This window comes from Mycteria americana, chromosome 13 (genome assembly GCF_035582795.1).
Source record: "Mycteria americana isolate JAX WOST 10 ecotype Jacksonville Zoo and Gardens chromosome 13, USCA_MyAme_1.0, whole genome shotgun sequence".
Lineage (NCBI taxonomy): Eukaryota > Metazoa > Chordata > Aves > Ciconiiformes > Ciconiidae > Mycteria > Mycteria americana.
This window is the reverse complement of record NC_134377.1, coordinates 7597843-7616261: the sequence shown is the minus strand read 5'-3', so window position 1 is coordinate 7616261 and position 18419 is coordinate 7597843. Positions and strand designations below refer to the sequence as shown.

At 36.8% G+C, this 18419-nt stretch overlaps 1 protein-coding gene across 1 annotated transcript in view; it reads left to right on the top strand.

The window, feature by feature from the left end:
• CABIN1 (calcineurin binding protein 1) overlaps window positions 1–18419 on the top strand; it is a 121992-nt gene that overhangs the window by 29617 nt on the left and 73956 nt on the right. The window contains exons 22-27 of the mRNA XM_075515822.1: window positions 187–332; window positions 2278–2539; window positions 4667–4927; window positions 5597–5748; window positions 6288–6466; window positions 17067–17249. Coding sequence (XP_075371937.1) covers window positions 187–332; window positions 2278–2539; window positions 4667–4927; window positions 5597–5748; window positions 6288–6466; window positions 17067–17249 — 1183 coding nt within the window. The remainder of the gene's footprint in view (window positions 1–186; window positions 333–2277; window positions 2540–4666; window positions 4928–5596; window positions 5749–6287; window positions 6467–17066; window positions 17250–18419) is intronic.

Below are 18419 nucleotides of genomic sequence, written 5' to 3'. Positions count from 1 at the left end.
CAGTATGAGATGTTCATTAGTGTTTGTAAATGCTCTGTGTATCTGTGGAATGCTTTCACTGTCTTCATATTCAGTACCTTCTCATATTCTGTGATGAAGAGGCTACAAGGAAGAAGCAAGTGTGCAGCGCATTTAATATGAACATTTTATTTAACATGAACCTTTACTTTTTTTTTTTATTTTCAGGCACCATCTCTCCCGGATGGTGCAGACTATTCTCCACCAGTGGTGACTGAGTTGTACTATCTTCTGGCAGACTATCATTTCAAGAATAAAGAACAGTCTAAGGCCATTAAATTTTACATGCACGACATTTGTATTTGTCCAAACAGGTCAGTATTATTGAATCCTGCTGCACATCATTCATTCTTCTCAATTCTTTCAGTACTGAAAAGCAGACAACAGAAGATACTTATTTTGGTTTCAGGAATTAAAAAAAAAAAAAAACAAACACCAAACTAAAAAACCCACCTGCAATCCATTATCATAAGTTGATTGTATAATTAAGGGCATCTCTAAAACAACCCAACAAACAAAACCAAACCCAAAACTAGTGTTAAATATTTGATTGTTTTGAAATTAAAACAAAAAAATGAAAGGGGGGGGCTAAATTAAAATCAAGAATAACTGGGAAGGACAAGGACTGAATCAATATCTCTCTCTTTTGCACCTTTTGTTCTTTGTTTTGGCATGTTCATACATGACAAGGAATGAAAACTGTCACTGTTCAATAGCATAGCTATAGCACAAATAGCATTCCTTAGTGGATTAACTGTTTAGGCTGACCTCTTTCTGAAAGTATTGATCTCACTGCTAGAGAACTACTCAGAGAATACAAGCTCAAGTAAAGTATTTCAGTGATATTTAAATTAAAACACCTTGTTTCTTCATAATTTACAACTTACTGAAATACCACCAAGATTAAGCTCTCTCATCTTAAAAATAAAGCATATTTTGAATAAGTCTGTCTTCTAAAATGAAATTAAATAATCTTTAAATTTACTGATTAAATATAGGGTTTGCATCTTAGACGTTAGCTATCATTTTAATTCTCCTTGAAGCTGATAGATCAGGGCCAGTGACAAAAACCCTAGTTTGATAGATTTGAGACAAGAAAACTAGTTCTAAATCCAGTCACATAACAGACAAAAGGGAACGTGAAGGCACAGAGCAATTTTACATGTGAAATCTACAGAGGAAATAGCTGTAGTTTAATGTTATTGAATCTTCTAGTCTGGGAACTGTGATTAGCAGATTGCTAAAACTTCTGTTTGAAGCCTGATAAAGAAATTATCAAACACACGCCCACACCCATTTTTCTGTAGTTTTGATACTTTAAAACCTAAATTCATAAATAAATGAGTGGAATGCATTTTTACTTTAATGTGTGACATTTTGTTGCTGAGAAGATGCGCTATGTGGTAGCATAGTATTTTTACCCTGGTCATATGAGATGTTACTTCTTCAAATGTCTGTATTACAGTTCCCCTTCCATTCCCCTCAGGAATCTGACTATTGAGGTCACTTGACCCAGAAATGGGGTTTCAATTGAAATCAGCAAGAAATTACAAGCAAAAATGTGACAACATTATGATTATTCCTTTGGTGTTAGAATCATGGTAAAATTGAAAAATTTCAGAGCCGTTGACCCCAGATGTTAATGTGAGATTACGGAATACGGAAACTACTGTTCAGACTGTATTGTCAATGACCTAATAAACACAGGACTAGATCCTGAATAGTCCCCTCAGTAAGCAATCTTTTGTTCATCATAATTTTCCTACATGAATGCATTTGGGTTTTGTGATTTTTATGTTGGAAGATGATGACGATGATAAAGACCATTCACAGTTCAGTCCAACAATACAAAATGTCATAATGGCTGTCTGCTGGCCTGCCGAAATAAAGGGTGACAATGTTTGGACAGGACAGCATGGTTACTGAGAAAAGAAATCAGTGGGGGTGCTGCCACCAGAAGCATAGATATGCCATTTTTGCATGGCAAATAAACCTTGTTGTTTCATCTGTTTTTCATGTATGACAATTATTGGGGACGGTGCTTTATTAGAAAAGCATTTTTAATAAAATCAGTATGATTTAGGTTATACAGCCTCTGTTCCGCTATGAGGGGAGGAGGAGATGCAGAAATCTGTTTTCAGAGAGCATGTGATGAAAGGATCAGAAAGTTGCGGATATAACAAAATGAATCTTGTCTATGCCATTCAGTGTAATGTTTAGGGGGGAAATTGTTCATCTGTTATGTCCTTGCTTGCATAGGTTTGATTCATGGGCTGGCATGGCTCTAGCTCGAGCAAGTCGTATTCAGGACAAGTTGAACTCTAATGAATTGAAAAGTGATGGCCCAATCTGGAAGCACTCTACTCCTGTCTTGAATTGCTTCAAGCGAGCCCTAGAGATTGACAGCTCTAATCTCTCCTTGTGGATAGAATATGGCACCATTTCCTATGCCCTACATTCTTTTGCATCCCGACAACTTAAGCAGTGGAAATCAGAACTCCCCCCTGAAGTTGTGCAGCAGGTGGGATCTAAGTGAGAGCAGTATGCAATTTTAAATATTTTAAATTATCTTTTCTAACGTAATAACTTTTTAAATTAAATATTTATATGCTGTATGCCACATATTAGGCTGTATAGTTACTTAGCAATATTGGAAATTCTAATATTCATTCATATAAGCTGCTGGTGTCAAGCAGTATTTAAAGGTTGTTTTCTTTCTTTTTCCTGTGTAAAATTAGTTTGAGCCTGATCTTTGAATTATCTTTCAAAGGTGACACAAAATTATTGTAACCTTCTGGAAAGGGGAATTATATTTACCTTACCTTTCTGTAAATGTCATACAGTGTTTCCAGGAAAAGGTGAAATGTATACATATTTAAATAGTGAAAAGATCAGGAATTGCTCTGATATCTGTGTCCATATGTCATCTCTTGTGTCTAAAGACATCCTCCCTCTTTTCTATATTTTTGGGCTATTTACTTAAACAAAAGATCAAAATGAGGAGATTGATAGAATTTTTATAGATAAAGTTGTTATAAATTCACTAGCTCTTTATGCATGATGATGATGAAAAAGTTAGAGTTACTGTGAAGTTTATTGCTCAGCCAAAATGAGCAATTCTAAATACTCTCTGACAGTGGTAAGAGTTGCTAGGGGAAATGGTTTGTCTGTCTTTTTGGACCAGTAAACTCTATTTCTGATTTAACTATTCTGACTTACAAATATTATGTAGTCCACAACTGGAAGCAGAATGAAAAAAAGAAGTGCTGCTCCTTGAGTGTCTGCTGTAACTTGGAAAAACTTTTAGTGTTTGAACTATAGAGAATGGTATTGGGAACATCCTTTGTTTCCAGGAGAATGTAATTATAGCAAGGTGATGGGTCTTGCATCTGAGCTGCCTATATAACTGTATTTACATTGCATTTGACACCCTAAGAAGAAAGATGATGTAAGCATGCATATTAGAGGAGAACAAATTGTTTATTAAACAGTATGTTTGAAGTGACAGCTAACAATAGAGTTTCCTTTCTGAGGGTTATGATGTCCAAGAGCTCCAAAACTAACTACTCAGAAAATGAAGTTATTACATTTTAAGCCTTTGATCTATCAAAAGTTTGGTCTTCTGTCTTGTGGCCCCTTGGCTATGAGGGACTTGCTGAAGAATTCCAGGGATAATGCTGGAGTTACTTCGTATTATCAGATAAAAGGCACAATACAGAACAGCCATCTTAAGTTGTGGATTAAATCAGAATGTTTATTTAGGACTACTTGAATCTTCCTTTTTTCAAGTAAATATATTAAAATGGCATAATTTACTAAGAAAAGCTCTATTATAATAAAAGATAAATTGGAACAATAAAATCTCCCTTCCAGGGATATATCTCTTCAGGAATATGTTTCTCATACATAAAAACCTTATTATTCTCTTCTCCTTACAAAATATTTAGGAAAGGAAAGGCTATGTTATAGTTCTTGAAGGTGCAACAAGTGCTTAGGACACTGTTACAGCCCAACAATTTCCATTTATAAACTACTTTTTCAAAGAGAGAAAATTACATTAATGCATCTTTTGACCTAGTCTTTTATGTGACTTTATTGGCAGCTAACCTTAATTTATGCTGCTGTTTTTAATTTCTTGGGGAGGGGGAGGGCAAAGTATTCTTGCCATATTCAGCTCAAAATTAGATGCATTGCAAGCAAGATAAAATACGTTTCTTCACAAATGATAGTGGTCCATAGTGGCTCTAGCAGACTTTAGTTGCTGAACAAAACAATTTTTTTTTCTTTGAAAAGTTAAGATAATTACAGCTCTGAAAAAGTGGTAAAATTACTTTTTGTAGACATGTATATTGGTTTGTTATTTTTCAGATTTATATTTATATGCGTATTCTTACACTTCAGTCTTACTGTTTTGTTCTGGTTATTTGTGTCGGCAGTTACTGGAATGAACAAAAACCTATCCATAAACACATTTTGCGGGCCGTCAAGATGTATTTGATCACTTGGATATGTTCTGTGTCTTTTAGGTTGAAAATGTTTTAAATTATGTACCTTGTTTATGCACTTTTATATGCAGGAGTGTATTTTTAGAATTTTTCATCCCAGCCACAGTGAATTCATGTATTCTCAACACTTCATTCGATCACAGATGGAAGAGCGTCGAGACAGTATGTTGGAGACGGCCAAATTGTGTTTTACGTCAGCATCTCGCTGTGAGGGAGATGGCGATGAAGAGGAGTGGCTTATTCACTACATGCTGGGAAAGATTGCAGAGAAGCAGAAACAGCCTCCTGTTGTCTATCTGCTTCATTACAAACAGGCAGGTCATTACTTGCATGAGGAGGCTGCCCGATACCCAAAGAAGATTCACTACCATAATCCACCAGAACTTGCCATGGAAGCATTGGAGGTAAAAGAAAGTTAAATACGTAGGCTTGAAAACCTTGTTCTCTGCAGGTAATGGAACACCAATTATTATTAGTTCATATTATTAGACCTGTGTACATGGTGCTCTGCATCTGGGAACATTTACAAGACTACCTTGGAGAATAAAATGGAGCCTGTTACTCAGGCTGGTTTTGTTTTAAAGGCAGTTTATGTATACAGTCTCAGTATTGGACAGATAGGCAGAAATTCCACTTCTGGATTTTGCTGCACACAGTTCATTAGTCAGTTTTTATCAAAATCAAACGTGGATAGGTTTCACAAGCATCTCAGACGTATGAAAGCATAAGTTCATGCATGAGTTGGAACAGTGGTCATAACACCTTTGCTTTCACTCTGTTGTCTGGTAAAAATAGTGGATCTAGAACATACCCAGTGGTGACTTGCTTCTAAGGAGACCAGGTCTGCTTTCATTATTGTATTCCATAGGTTGCAGTTATAAAATTTTTACAGTGTTCAGATCTTGTAATTTACAAGCAACTTTCAAAGGCAGAAACAGTCCTATTCAGGTAAGTTTAGGTAACAGATGACTGTCTTTACTAACTCCTGCAGTTTCTACAGAGAAGAGACTATTTGTAATAGGTTGCAGAGCTATGAATTCTCTACTGACCAAATGGACTTCGGTGTTTTCTAGGTGTACTTTCGACTTCATGCTTCTATTTTAAAACTTGTGGGGAAACCAGACTCTGGAGTAGATGCAGAGATACTAGTTAGTTTCATGAAAGAAGCTTCTGAGGGACCGTTTGCCAGGGGTGAGGAGAAGAACACCCCAAAAGTTGCAGAAAAGTGAGTGCTAATTTGCAGGAGTGTCCTCTGAAAGCATACTTATAAGCTACTGTATAATGAAGCTGAATGAAATATAAACAAAACAAAGCGATTAGAATTAATTCTAATGTTTGCAGTTTTCAGGTATGATGAGCAGTAAGATTATATGCTGCTCTCAGATCTTCTCGATAATTGGCACAGCGTAGATGGGAAGGGAACAAAATAGAATAATTTTGGTTTTGTGATCCATTTTGAAGCCACTGTTTTTATTAATAAAATTAATTTTTTTTCATCAACTGTTAACAAATGCAAAAGCAAATGGCCTTTATTTTAAAGGATAAGAGACTTTAGTTCTCATAATTTGTCTTATTAACAACTACAAAATAAAGAATGTTTTACTTTTGACCAGTGACAAAGGAGGAATATAACCTGTACTAAAACCCCATGATTTAGAATTTGTTAGGTAAGATTTGATTACTGTATTGGAAACGTCGTAAGAACATGTTCTTTGTATATGTCCCTAGTATGTTAACACTTTTTTTTTTCCTTGCCCCTCCCAGGGAAAAAGCTTGCATGATTGATGAAGACTCTCACTCTTCAGCTGGAACAGTGCCGGGCCCTGGGACTTCCCTCCCCTCATCCTCTGGTCCAGGTCTGACATCCCCACCTTACACAGCCACTCCAGTTGACCACGATTACGTCAAATGTAAAAAACCCCGTCAGCAGGCAACGCCGGACGGTACAGTCCCTGTTCTCAATACTGGCAGCACAGGGAGGTGCTCTAATCATGGGGGGTTTGACCAGGAATGATCAAACTGCTCATTTCAAGGAGGGTGATGGGTCTGTGGTAACACGGGCAATATTGAAGCTCATTACCTTTATAAATCCAGTGCTTTAAATAGAATCAATGTACAGTCAGAGCTTTAAATACAAAATTCAAAGTTGTCACCTGCCACCATTGGCACCTGTCACTTAGTCGAAACGGGAATGTTGATAGGAGGAGTATGTAGCTGACTGAATTTTCAGTTATTTTCTTTTTTAATTTTATTTTTTTTTTTTTTTTCTCCAGAGCTAAATGTCTGTCTGAGCTGATTGGGAAAGATGTGGGTCCAGTCTTTAGAAGACTGGACACTGTTTCAGTGCCTGTGTGAAATGACCAGGTGAAAATTTGAACTGTGGCTCAAACAAGACAAATTGTTAAAAAGGCAAAACAAAACAGTATTATCCTTTTTTGAAGGAGGCAGGTGGCAACTATTTTGAATATATTGTGTATCAGCACGAAGTGATTTGCATGACAGTCCAGTAGACTTCATCTTTTAATTTTTCTTTATCATTTACAATGACTGGTTAGCAGCTCGTCTGTGTAGAATATAAACTGATATAATAAATAATTGGCTTATATATGCAGAAGGTAGGGTGGGATTGCAGTGTTATTGAAGATTTTGCAATATACATATATAGTAGAAATTAAGTTACTATTTAAGTAACCTGACATTATTATTTGGCTAGGAATTTTATTCTGATTCCACTCTTCTGGCCGTTTGTTTATCCATCTGGATCTCTGAGTGTCAGCACTCAAGGAGGAGTAAAATACCTGCAATGGATAGCTTAGCATTGGTAGAGTGTGGCAGGCCCCACAGAAATGCTCTGCTTGATACGATTTTATTTCTGGAGGGTGGGCTGCTTCCTATTGTCATTTTCTGAAGCACAATAATTTGTAAATAACTTTGTTGACACAAATGTTCATATGCCTGGAAACTCTGCAAGGTGAATTTATTCCTTTTCCCCGACAAATAATTCTTGGTGAAACTGACAGAAGATCCTTCATCTCTCTCACTAAATTGAACAGAGAAATGTTCATTTTATCCATGCTTACATTTCAGAAAGGAGTAATTCTTTGGACTGTTTTGATATCATATGTAGTGTGTTAGTGTGAATGGGTTATATAGTGATCAGGCTCTTATATTAGCCTTTTGATGTCTTTTGACACAGCAAACACAGAAGGGAGCAAATTTTTAAATACTTCCTAAACAACATTCCCTGTGAGAAGCAGTTCTGCCTAAGACTACATCTGCTTAGGTCCTGAAGACTGTTGAAATGTTCCCAGGAGATACATAAGTTAGATAAATATTCCAGTATGTGTCATTAGTACATTCACTCAAAGTAAGATATTATGGACTGTGGAATGCTAATTGCCCGATGGGAGCAAAGTTGGTTGCTTAGCAAAGCCTGAAGGTGCAAGCTAAGGAATGTCTACCTCTGCCAGGGCCGAAGTAGCAGTTCTTGGGTCTCCTAGCTTAGCCTAGCTAGGACTAAGCTTTGCTGCTGTCAAAGCAATTCAAAACATCAGCCGCTGAAAGAAGTGGAGTTAGGGTGATCTTTAGGAAGGCTGTGTATAACCATCACAAGCAGAATTGCAAAGTACTGCATCTTTCATAATGTTTTGTAAATTGCTGGCACAACTAAACTCTGGATACAGCATACTGAAGAGCCTCAGGAAACTGAAGTATTTGCCTTGGGGCTGTTACAGATGGAAGGAGAGCTAACAGGCTGAGCAATGCTCGGAAGTCTTCCACTTTTATATTATTACATATACTGTGCTCCTCTGCGTGCATTTGCATTTTACTTGTATTAAAATATATACTTTTGAAGTAAAATGCTCTTGACATCTCACACGTAATCACATCACTGAAGAAAACTGGTGCCTGTATTTCCATTGTACCATTCCTAAAAATAGCAAGAAAATATCCATCATTTGACTACTCTTTAGATTTTTTTTAACCATTCTGACAGCAAACAAAACTGTCTATATTGCTGTTCACAGAACGAATAATTTGGCCTAAATTCAGCCTAGATATTTATTCTTTGAGGCATGACAGTACTCTTACTTACTCTTACTCTTACTTTGTATTGATATTGTTGATCATATATGACATAAACAAAATAAGAGCACTATAGAGAGTCTTACCTACAAAGTTCTCTTCATATGTTACCACAAGCAAACATGCTAATTGGCATCCCTGTCATTGCTGACCTGTGAGACCTCTTTTGACCATTTTTGGGTGCTATGCTTCAAGAAAACATGACCTGTGAGGAAAAAGAGAAGGAATTGGCATGGTTTGTCTAGGGATGAGAAGACTAGGGAGGAAGGCATGACAGCGGTCTAACCTAAATAGTATCAAAAGCTGTACAAAGAGTTAGAGGCAAAAAAACAGGATTTCCATGACCAAGGGAGACAGAACAGAGGTATTAGAGTTAAACTGCATTTTCAATCTGGACGTTAGCAAATAGTGTTACAGTAGTATTAGGAAATACTATGGGGGGGGGGGGGGGGGGAAGTTAAACACTATGGTATATTCCTGGGGATAGTATAACACTGCAACACTTCAGCATTGGAAGTCTTTAAAAAGTGGCGATACAGCCATCTGCCAGGAATGATGGAGAGGTAATTTATCCTGATACAGAAAGGAATAGACTAGATGAACTCTTGCGGTTCCTTCTGAGCCCTATTTTTTCTATTAAGTTCATGTTGTTTGTAGGGTTTTTGGTTTGTTTCTTTTTTCTTTTTTTTTTTTTTTTAACAAGATAACGAACAATGTGCCTTCTCGCGCAGCAAATTATCTCATTACGTGCAGGAGAGAATTACTGTACAGACAGGCGTCTTTTCTTGAAAATATTTGGACTCTGATTTTCAAGCATTCATCTGTAGATAGGTACAGTTGTGAGGGCAGACTTATTTCAGACAAATTATGTTTAAATGTGTCATTATAGTTCTGTAGCTCTCCAGCCCATTTTGCTGGTGGAAAAAGAAGACCAGGATATGCAGAAATCACTGTTAAAGTTGAGAGCACTGAAAAGCTTTATACCCAGTGAATGCTGGTGAGAACTAGTTTAAGTCATATATTTAATGGAAATGGGAGAAAGGAACCACTAAATACAGCTTGTAAAGGAACTAAACTTATTTTTCCTCGTGGCAGCTGCTAGCATGTATCTCCTTCAAGGAGACAGAAGTATTGCTGAGTGGCAGCTGTTATTTGCTGGCTGACTAGCTGCTGTCATGTGTGTAAAATAGGCAGCTTCCTTTCTCTTTTCTTGTCCTTCCATTCAGCAACATCTTTTCCTTCCTTCTGTTAATCCTGTCTTTCCTGTCATCACCCCTGCCTGTTGCTGTTTTATGGCCCTCCAAAATGAAAACTTGCATTTGATCATAGAAGTCTGAGGTTGAAACTCTTTTTATTCTCCAAGAGCAAAGTAGGAAACAAGAAAAAACAGGAACTCAGCAGGGACCAAGACAATCGTTACCTGGGTTGTCATCATATTTACACAGCTAAATGGCTGGCATTCTATACCAAAACAGACATGCTGCTTGTCCTCCTTTATACAGGCTGGATGTATGTAGTCGTTGAAGAGCAATTGCAGTACAGACTTCAAGCAGTTTAAATTTACCTAAATTTTGTGTTAAGCATTAAAGTTAGTTCAGAAAGCAGTAAAAGTATTAAAATAAAAAAAAATCTGAATAAGAAATCTGTTTCCCAAAAAGTGTACTGGGAGGTTGATGTGAGGTCTTTTTTGCTATAATATGCCTTTGTTGTGTCGATATTCAATTCCCTATTATTGTGGTGGTATGCAGATGATGTATTCAGTATCCATTGCTGTTGCAGTGTTAAAATGTCTTATTGTTTAAGTCTTCATCCATGTCATGTAGTATGTTATGTGTAGTTAGACGTAATTGTCCTTTTTTTGTGTTTGTCTTTGCCTAATTGCTTTTGCAACCAATATTGCCCGTGCTGCCTCTAACCTTTATACAAATCTCTGTTCCCCAGGCATTCTCTTCCTGCTTTTACCTGTCACGGCTTGCTTTTAATAATTGGCAAAACCTGCATGATAAACTCACTGGGAAAGGCTACTTGCTTCATGCTGTGGGAGAAGTCTCACTTCATAGTTTGTTGGTCTGTAATTCTGCAAAAGTTATGAAGATGCACAGTTTTTTGTAAACGGGGGTTCTCAACATCCTGATGAGACAAAGGTGATCTCTGAGAAACTTTTTGCACCAGGTTGTCACTCATGCCAAACTAAATAAGCATCTAAGATGGAGTGGATATTTCTGTGCATAAAAAGAACGTCCTTATTGCATTTTGGAACATTAAAATCCTACCCTTCAAAATTCTCTCTCTCCAGCAGTTTAAAATGACATCTTTTGGTCTGCAGTATATATCCTTTTCTGGCACATGGTACTTGATGTTCATGGAGACCACATACTGGACTACATGAATAATGAATCAGATCCAGTTTATTGCAGTATGCTCCATTTCTACCTTTCCCCAGTTTAACCACTCTGATCAGGAGAAGTATCACACTGACATTTGGTGTGAGATTATGTAAAAAGGATTTGACTAAATAAATGGAACATTGATGAGATAGTCTGTTGCTCGGCACTTGAAGACAGAAGAACAGCAATAGAGGACTGCAGGTTACCAAAACACATTCAGTGTTCAGGGCAGCCATACAAAACGTAGACTCTCATCTTCGACTCCTGTTATAAGAGAACTCCCTTTAAACATTCAGAGGACTTGCTGTCCTCAAGAAATTAACCTGCTCCCATGCAAATCTCTGCAATTCTTTTGTTTTTAATAATGTGCAAGTGCCTTTTGATACAGAGCTGAATGTTCTCTTCTGTTATGGGTGGAATCTGTTTTAGGAATGAGAATTGTGTGATACATCACGTTTCTGACTACAGACCAATAAAGAAAAATGCTCATACATAAAAGTAAAGAGAAGAGGGGAGATACGGTGCCGAGCAGGCAGGACAAAGAGAGAGTCTGTTCATCCACAGCCTGTGAACAACCCACCTTTATTGCATGAGACAATTATTTTTTTAAATAATATATAGTTATTCATAAGCTCTGAACTGTACAGCAGGATTTTTCTTTACTGTAAATCGAGTTAGTGTATGTATATAGCTCTTTAGAAAAGCTTTCTGTGCCACTTGTTTCTGATTTTTGACTTGTAGCTGATTGTTTATCACATTTCAGATACCTTCTTGTAATAACTGGGCATACATTTTCCTTTGGATATTTAAGACAGAAAAAGATATTATTCAGAAAAAGTGAGTTATACCCTGTTGGCTCTCTGAGCCTGTTACCTGCCCCCGCATGCAGGTGTTTCGGAGGTCTTCTCCCTCCTCCTTTTAATTTCCAAAAAGTTTAAAAGGATGGAGGGCAGACAATACAATTACTGAGCTGCATAGTAATTAATTGGGAAAGGCAGAATACCTCGTTCATATTGGCACCGTGAAGCTGTACTTCAGCTCCCCTGAGAATAAATTATGTAAGCTTGTATTATGAGAGATGTTACCTGGTCAGCATACTTAGCACTTAGAGCTCTGTCATTAGGATTGTATGTCTGCTAGTTCAGGTCACTTACACTTTAACACATCACTGTCTCTTCTCTTCCCTCCTTCAGCCCTGTGAGTGGACACAGTTTAGGTAACATGGCTTACGGCATATACCCCACAGGGCTTATGGTGCATATGGGAGAATGCTGGCACAGGGTGATGGCTAGTGAAGTACTGAGCCTTTTTATCCTGTTGCATTTTTAAATTAAATACGCGTTTAGATTCCCCAAAGTGTAACACAACTTTACTGTTAATTGGTAGGCATGCAGGTGTTGTGCCTGAATGCTAATGGAGCAAAGTGACAAAGGCTTTTTCTGGTATGGAAGAATAGCCTGGAATAGGGAAGCATGGAACTTAACCCAGTAAACCTATTTCATTCAGGACAGGATTAATCTTAAAATGCATAGAATTAAGTCAAATAGACTACAGATATTCTTCTAGTATCTGAGACAGATGTGTTTCAGTAATGATAGCTACTTAGTTATCCAAGTGACTGGCAGGATCCCACTGTCATACAATAAAGCTCTTGGCAGTGCAGATGATCATGCAAGTTCTTTTTTTCTAATGACATCTTTCCAATAATAATTAATTTTTTTTTTTTACTGATGTCTTGGAAAGTTAACAAGATTCTTCCTTTTGACCTTTTCACATGTTCCTTCCAGAGCTGCTTTTTTTCACCTGTTGATGGAGTAGGTGATACAGTCTGACATGGAAATCACTGAAATATCACAAGTTGAATACATTATGAGGAATGAGTTTAAAAAAAATATAATTTTTATCTCAAGTGCCATTTCCTTAATCTATAGAAATAAACATGAAATACTTTAACTTCATATCAAATAGAGATTTCAGTTTGTCAGGTTGTTTGAAATCTTCCTAAAACTTAGGAGTGGTGCAACAAAGTAATGAAACAAAATATAATAATATCAAAGAGAGAATCTGGTATCAGGACATATTTTTAATAGGAATCTTGTTGCAGTTCTTTTTGCACAATTTAGTAGACTTTCTTCCTTCCCTTCCCTTCCCTTTAGTAGACCTCTTCATTTCCACTACAGTAATAATTTTGGGACATTAATACCCAGTTGTATTTTTATCTTAGCTTTTGAAATAATAGGAAACTTTACAGGAAGGGACCTCAAAAGAATATTTAGTCCTTGATTTATCATTTGCTTATAACTGAGGGATCACTTCAGCTTTTTGGAAAAGCTTGCCTTATTGCTATTGCCAGATGGGGGACTAAGAAAATACCTTAGGTAAACAAAATATTAAACCCAGTAAGTTTTTAACTCTTAAATTACACTGAGTTGCATTAAATTGTCTTTAATTATAGCAGAAATTACTTAAAAGAACTGACGTTCTCCTTGGATTTGCATCTTTCAAAAGGACAGTTATCAATACCAGTCAGGAATTAAGAATTAATTCTCATGTCTCACAGACTGCAGTGGTCTTTGGCATGTAGGTTGAGTAACACTAATGACTGTCTCAACTACAGTCAACTCTCATCAGATGAAGGAAAAGCTTTATAACACAATGAATATAAAAATATATGCTGTGTATCTGTCTCGTATATGTATGAGATATTTGTGAGTTATGCTAGAAAAGCATAGTACTTTCATGTATGAAAAATATGTAGGTTTTTTTTAAAAAGCAGAGTTAGGATGTGACTTGGTGCAATTGTCATGAGTTCTGCATTACATAATGCAGCATTTAGGTATTGACAGAGGTTTTTTTATTATATTAAGGTACATCTTGGGTAACCTAACAAATGATAGCTATTTGTCTACCTGTCTGTGAAAACCTCCAGCGATTCCATAGGTTCTCTGTGCAATTTCTTAACTGTATGTAACAGTTAAGCTAGAGATTAGGGGGGAAAAAAAAAGGGCAATTTTCTTGCTGCAATTAAAACCTATTGCCTCTTCCTCTGCACTTAGTGAATATGAAGAGCAATTATTGTATTTTTATTTTGGTTAATTATATGTATTTGGAAATTCTCCCTCATCTTTTTGAAGATAAGTAAGTCCAATTCTCCCAATGTTTTTCTTATATGCCATCTCATTAATGTCTCATCATTTTTTCTCCTCTCCTCTGAATTCATTCTAGTTATTCAGTGTATTTTTTAAAATGCAGGTCCCAAATACAGACACCATAATTAAGCTTAATTTTCATTAGTGCTCAGTAGAACAGGAAGACTCTTACATATTTTTTTTGTGAAGTTACTGATTATACATTCAAGTGTGATAGTTTGCTGAATTGCTTTTACAATAGCATGACATTTTGGCCATTTCTGGTTTGAGAATCACTAATTCTTTACAGGCACACGTGAATATATGTGCTGGGATACACACACACATTTTCTACTGCTGATCTTGTTATCTTCTAGGTGCTCATAGAGAGATTTATTTATTTAGGCTCAAATAATTCTGTGGAAAATGAAGGCCAGCTGGCTAATAGCTTTGACCTTTTATCCTTTGTAAAGATAGGTACTACACTTTGTTTTCCATTCCGTGGAACTTTACCCATCCTCTGTGACTTCTGAGAAATTAATACTAATAACTGGTGGCTGCTGCTAATTTCTGAATTACTCCAGTGTTTTTCATCAGGCCCACTTAGTTTGAAAGCATCTACTGCATTCAAGAAGTACCTAAAATAATAGGAAGTTGTCTCAATAGTAGTCTTCCTCTGTTTTTCAGTGATTAAGGAGCCCAGTGTTAATATCATTAAGATTTTTTTTTTTATATAGTTAATGTATTGAGAGAAAGGGAGAATGAATGTACATACCTAGACCTGCACTCATTTTAGTAGAAATTTCAAGTCAAAATAGCTAGCTAATTGTAAGGAGATATTTACATTTGTTCCCCATAAGGAAAAGCTTCCCTGTCATGCATACATTTGAAATATAACATGCTAAATCATTGTCTGTCTCTGCATGCTGAGAAGTTAGTGCAGTTTCCTAGTGATCTGATATCACTCTCGCATATTGGTCTAGCAGTTCTTGATTTACATTCTAATGCTTCATCTGTCATAACCCACACATCAGAACTGACCTCCAGGCTTATGGCAACATTTGGAAATTTGTGATTTATTCCCCCCCCCCCCCCCCCCCCAGATGAGTAGTTCAGCCTCTTTGCCACAGATGCAGAAACGTCCTTTAAAAAAAAAAACAAAACAGGGGAGCTACTGTAAATATTTTTCCTGATGCCAACTGGGAGTTCAATAGTATTCATTTGTACCATAGAAGGTTATTAAAGCTTTATAAATGAGTCATTTAAAGCTTGACTGACCTCTGTTCAGAATCATTCTCTTCCCATTCTTTATAATTATATTCTTTCTGTACGAAACTTGTCATCATTAACCAACTATATAACTTCCAATTAGGAAGTAAATACTGTTCCCCCATTCTTTTTTCAAGATACAGTTTTATTAAGATCTGTTCACTGAAAGGGAAGCTTTTCTTTGTGTGGTAGTGAAAAGCCTACAGAGTGCATCAAATTTGGTTGAAATTTGTTGGAATCCTAATAAGCAGAACCTGATCTGCAAGCTGAAGGTCTGCAGAGGGATTTATCTTGATAAAATAAATTCATAGGAGGCCCTCAGCTCTCTCCTGAACAAGTGCAATTTGGATGGAACAGAAGAAATTTAATTAAATTATCAGCTCATCTCAAAGCAAGGACTTTTGCTTTTTTAATTTTCTTGATCTTATCAAGAAAATTAATGAACAAGAATGCAGTGGAACTACCTAGACAATGGATGTAACGTGCTTCTTGGTTAAGCTATTCCTGTATCTTAAGCAGAAACTGGAAATTAATCTTTTGGGCTACAGATTTAGAGAGAATTGCCTGTATTGGAATTTTGTGTTGGACACTGAATTATGTTGGCAGAATATTACAGAAAAATGCCAATTTCCCATCTCAGTGGGAATATGCATGCATCTGTCTGTTGGAGATACTAAGCTGTGTTTTTCAGTCATGCAGGGTTGCCTCTGATAACCCTTGATATAGAAGAACTTGGTTATATCAGGCAGATTTCAGACATGGGTGGAAGGTTTTCACTTGCCTGTTTGTTCTGAGGTCTGAATTTTATCCCCCATGATAAAGTCACGATCCCATAAAACTTTTCCTGTGCTGTAGCAGCTATCAGCAAATTAACAACTTAGTTGTGACTGTAACATAGTCAGCACCCAATGTACACTACGCCACTCCGTCAAGGCAACGTCACTTCTATTTTTCTGTCTACTGCCTTGAAGTCCAAGAGTTTTCCTGTCTATCTTAGACCTAGTTCTTTAATGGATTGTTTATTTGCTATATCAAATCACCTTTCAGAACATTTGGTGAACAGCATCTAACACCTGCAGGATAGATGGCATCAGTGGTCACTCCTGTAAGTCTTTGCCCTCTAATGGTACTGATTTTTCTGTATGTCACGAGTAAATTTTTACCAGTATTGTTGTTCATGGTTTTCTCTTGTCAATTGAGCTTTGCTTGTGTCAGACTCAAAATTATACTGTATGCTTTTCAAGGTAAATGGCACAGTAAACCTGGGAAATTATATAGGACCATACTAGCTGAAATATTTCATCCTCAGCCTAACTGCTTTTCAGAGTTGCGCATCATTGCTTTTGAATCAAATTCCAGGATTATATTCTAGGAAAAAATGTGGTGGGGCAGGGAGCTTTCTATTATATTAGTGTTAAATAATACCTAGTGAAAGAGGACTGGGGTTTTAATTTCTTAGCACGACAGGGTGAGATGAAAATGATAAGTTGAAGTAGACAATTTAAAAGAAAATAAATACCTTTTAGACAACAGAATTGGGGGTTGTTAAGGATCCTGTATTGCACTTGTAAGAGGTTTGCAGAGTGGCTGCAGTTTTACGTTGCTGTTAGCAAGATGCAAGTAACAGCTTGACAAGTATGAAACGGTGCATTCCTTCTTTATCTCTTTTGCAGAGAGGAGTCAGGATAGCACTGCAGCAGTGCTGTCTGACTCCAGTTCCACACAGGATATGTTTAATGAGCCTGCCAGTTCTCAAGACAGCCTGAGGAAGACTTACACAGAGAAGAGGATTTCTACTACCTGTGCTGATACACTGATGCCCAGCAAAGAGACCCTGGGATCTACAGAGGAAAAGAGTATGTCCAATTTAATAGATAATGTCAGCTGGTATATTCTCATTAAAATGTTTCTTCTGGCATGCAGAAGCACTGAAATATGCTGCACTGTGACTGAGAATTTTAACTAGGTGTTATTGCTGCATGTATGTGTGTAGCTTAAAATTGGAACTGTGCTTTGCTTATGTGGCCATCATCCCGATTTGTACTACCTGTTAAGCCTTACAAAGAAAAGAATAAACTGCTGTCTGTGGTGGCCCTTTGACTGGCTTGCCTTCTTTTAGGTTATTATTTACTCTTTCTTCAATGTTTCAAATCTCTAAATATCTTCAAATAACTACTCCTTAAATTAATCTCAAACAAAACATTTTTTCTTTTCCCCAGGTATAGATGCCCTTTTTGTTCTGCCCCAGTAGCAGCTTGGTATTAAGTACATAGAAGAGCACAAGTAATGGAATTAGATGTTTTATTCCATTGGATACTTTATTCAGTGGAGAAGTGGAATTGCTCTCTACCAAACTTTTCCGTATATGATAGTACTAAGTGTTCTGTGTTCCACTGGAAAAATTGTTTCAAAATCCATTAACTGGAATTTCCCTGTGTCTGATGTTTGTACAGTTGCATGTGGCAGTAGATAGAGAGGCTGGACTGCAGTAGGGAAAGACAAACAAGACCAATGTACAAATTTTGCCCACCTTTCCAGGTTGTGGAACCGGAATGTTGTACGTTACTGACACATTTATTAGAACAAATGTTGTATTTTTCCATAAAGCTATCTGTAGAGTAAAATTATAATGGATACATAGATTGTCCAAGCAAACTTTTAAAAATTTCTGTTCTGGAAAACATGCTTGACTCAAAGTTCAGCCTTATCAGAGAAAAAGTTAAGGAGCAGCTTCATACTTGAGGATGAAGTATACTTTAGTATATCTGTAGCCTGCTAGGAGATAAAATCTAATATAAGAGGCTCTTTATCCTACCAAAGACAAAGACACAGTGAACTTCCATGACTAAAAATCAAAGTTAAAAAAATTAATCTGCATGTAGCATGCGTGTTTTCAGCAATAATGACTACCTAACAGGAAATCTGGAAGCTCCCACTGTTACAGATGTTTGCTGAAGTAAGATTTGGTATCCTTCAAGAAAAGATGGGTCAATTGAACTATGAGTTACCAAGTTAATTGCAAAAAT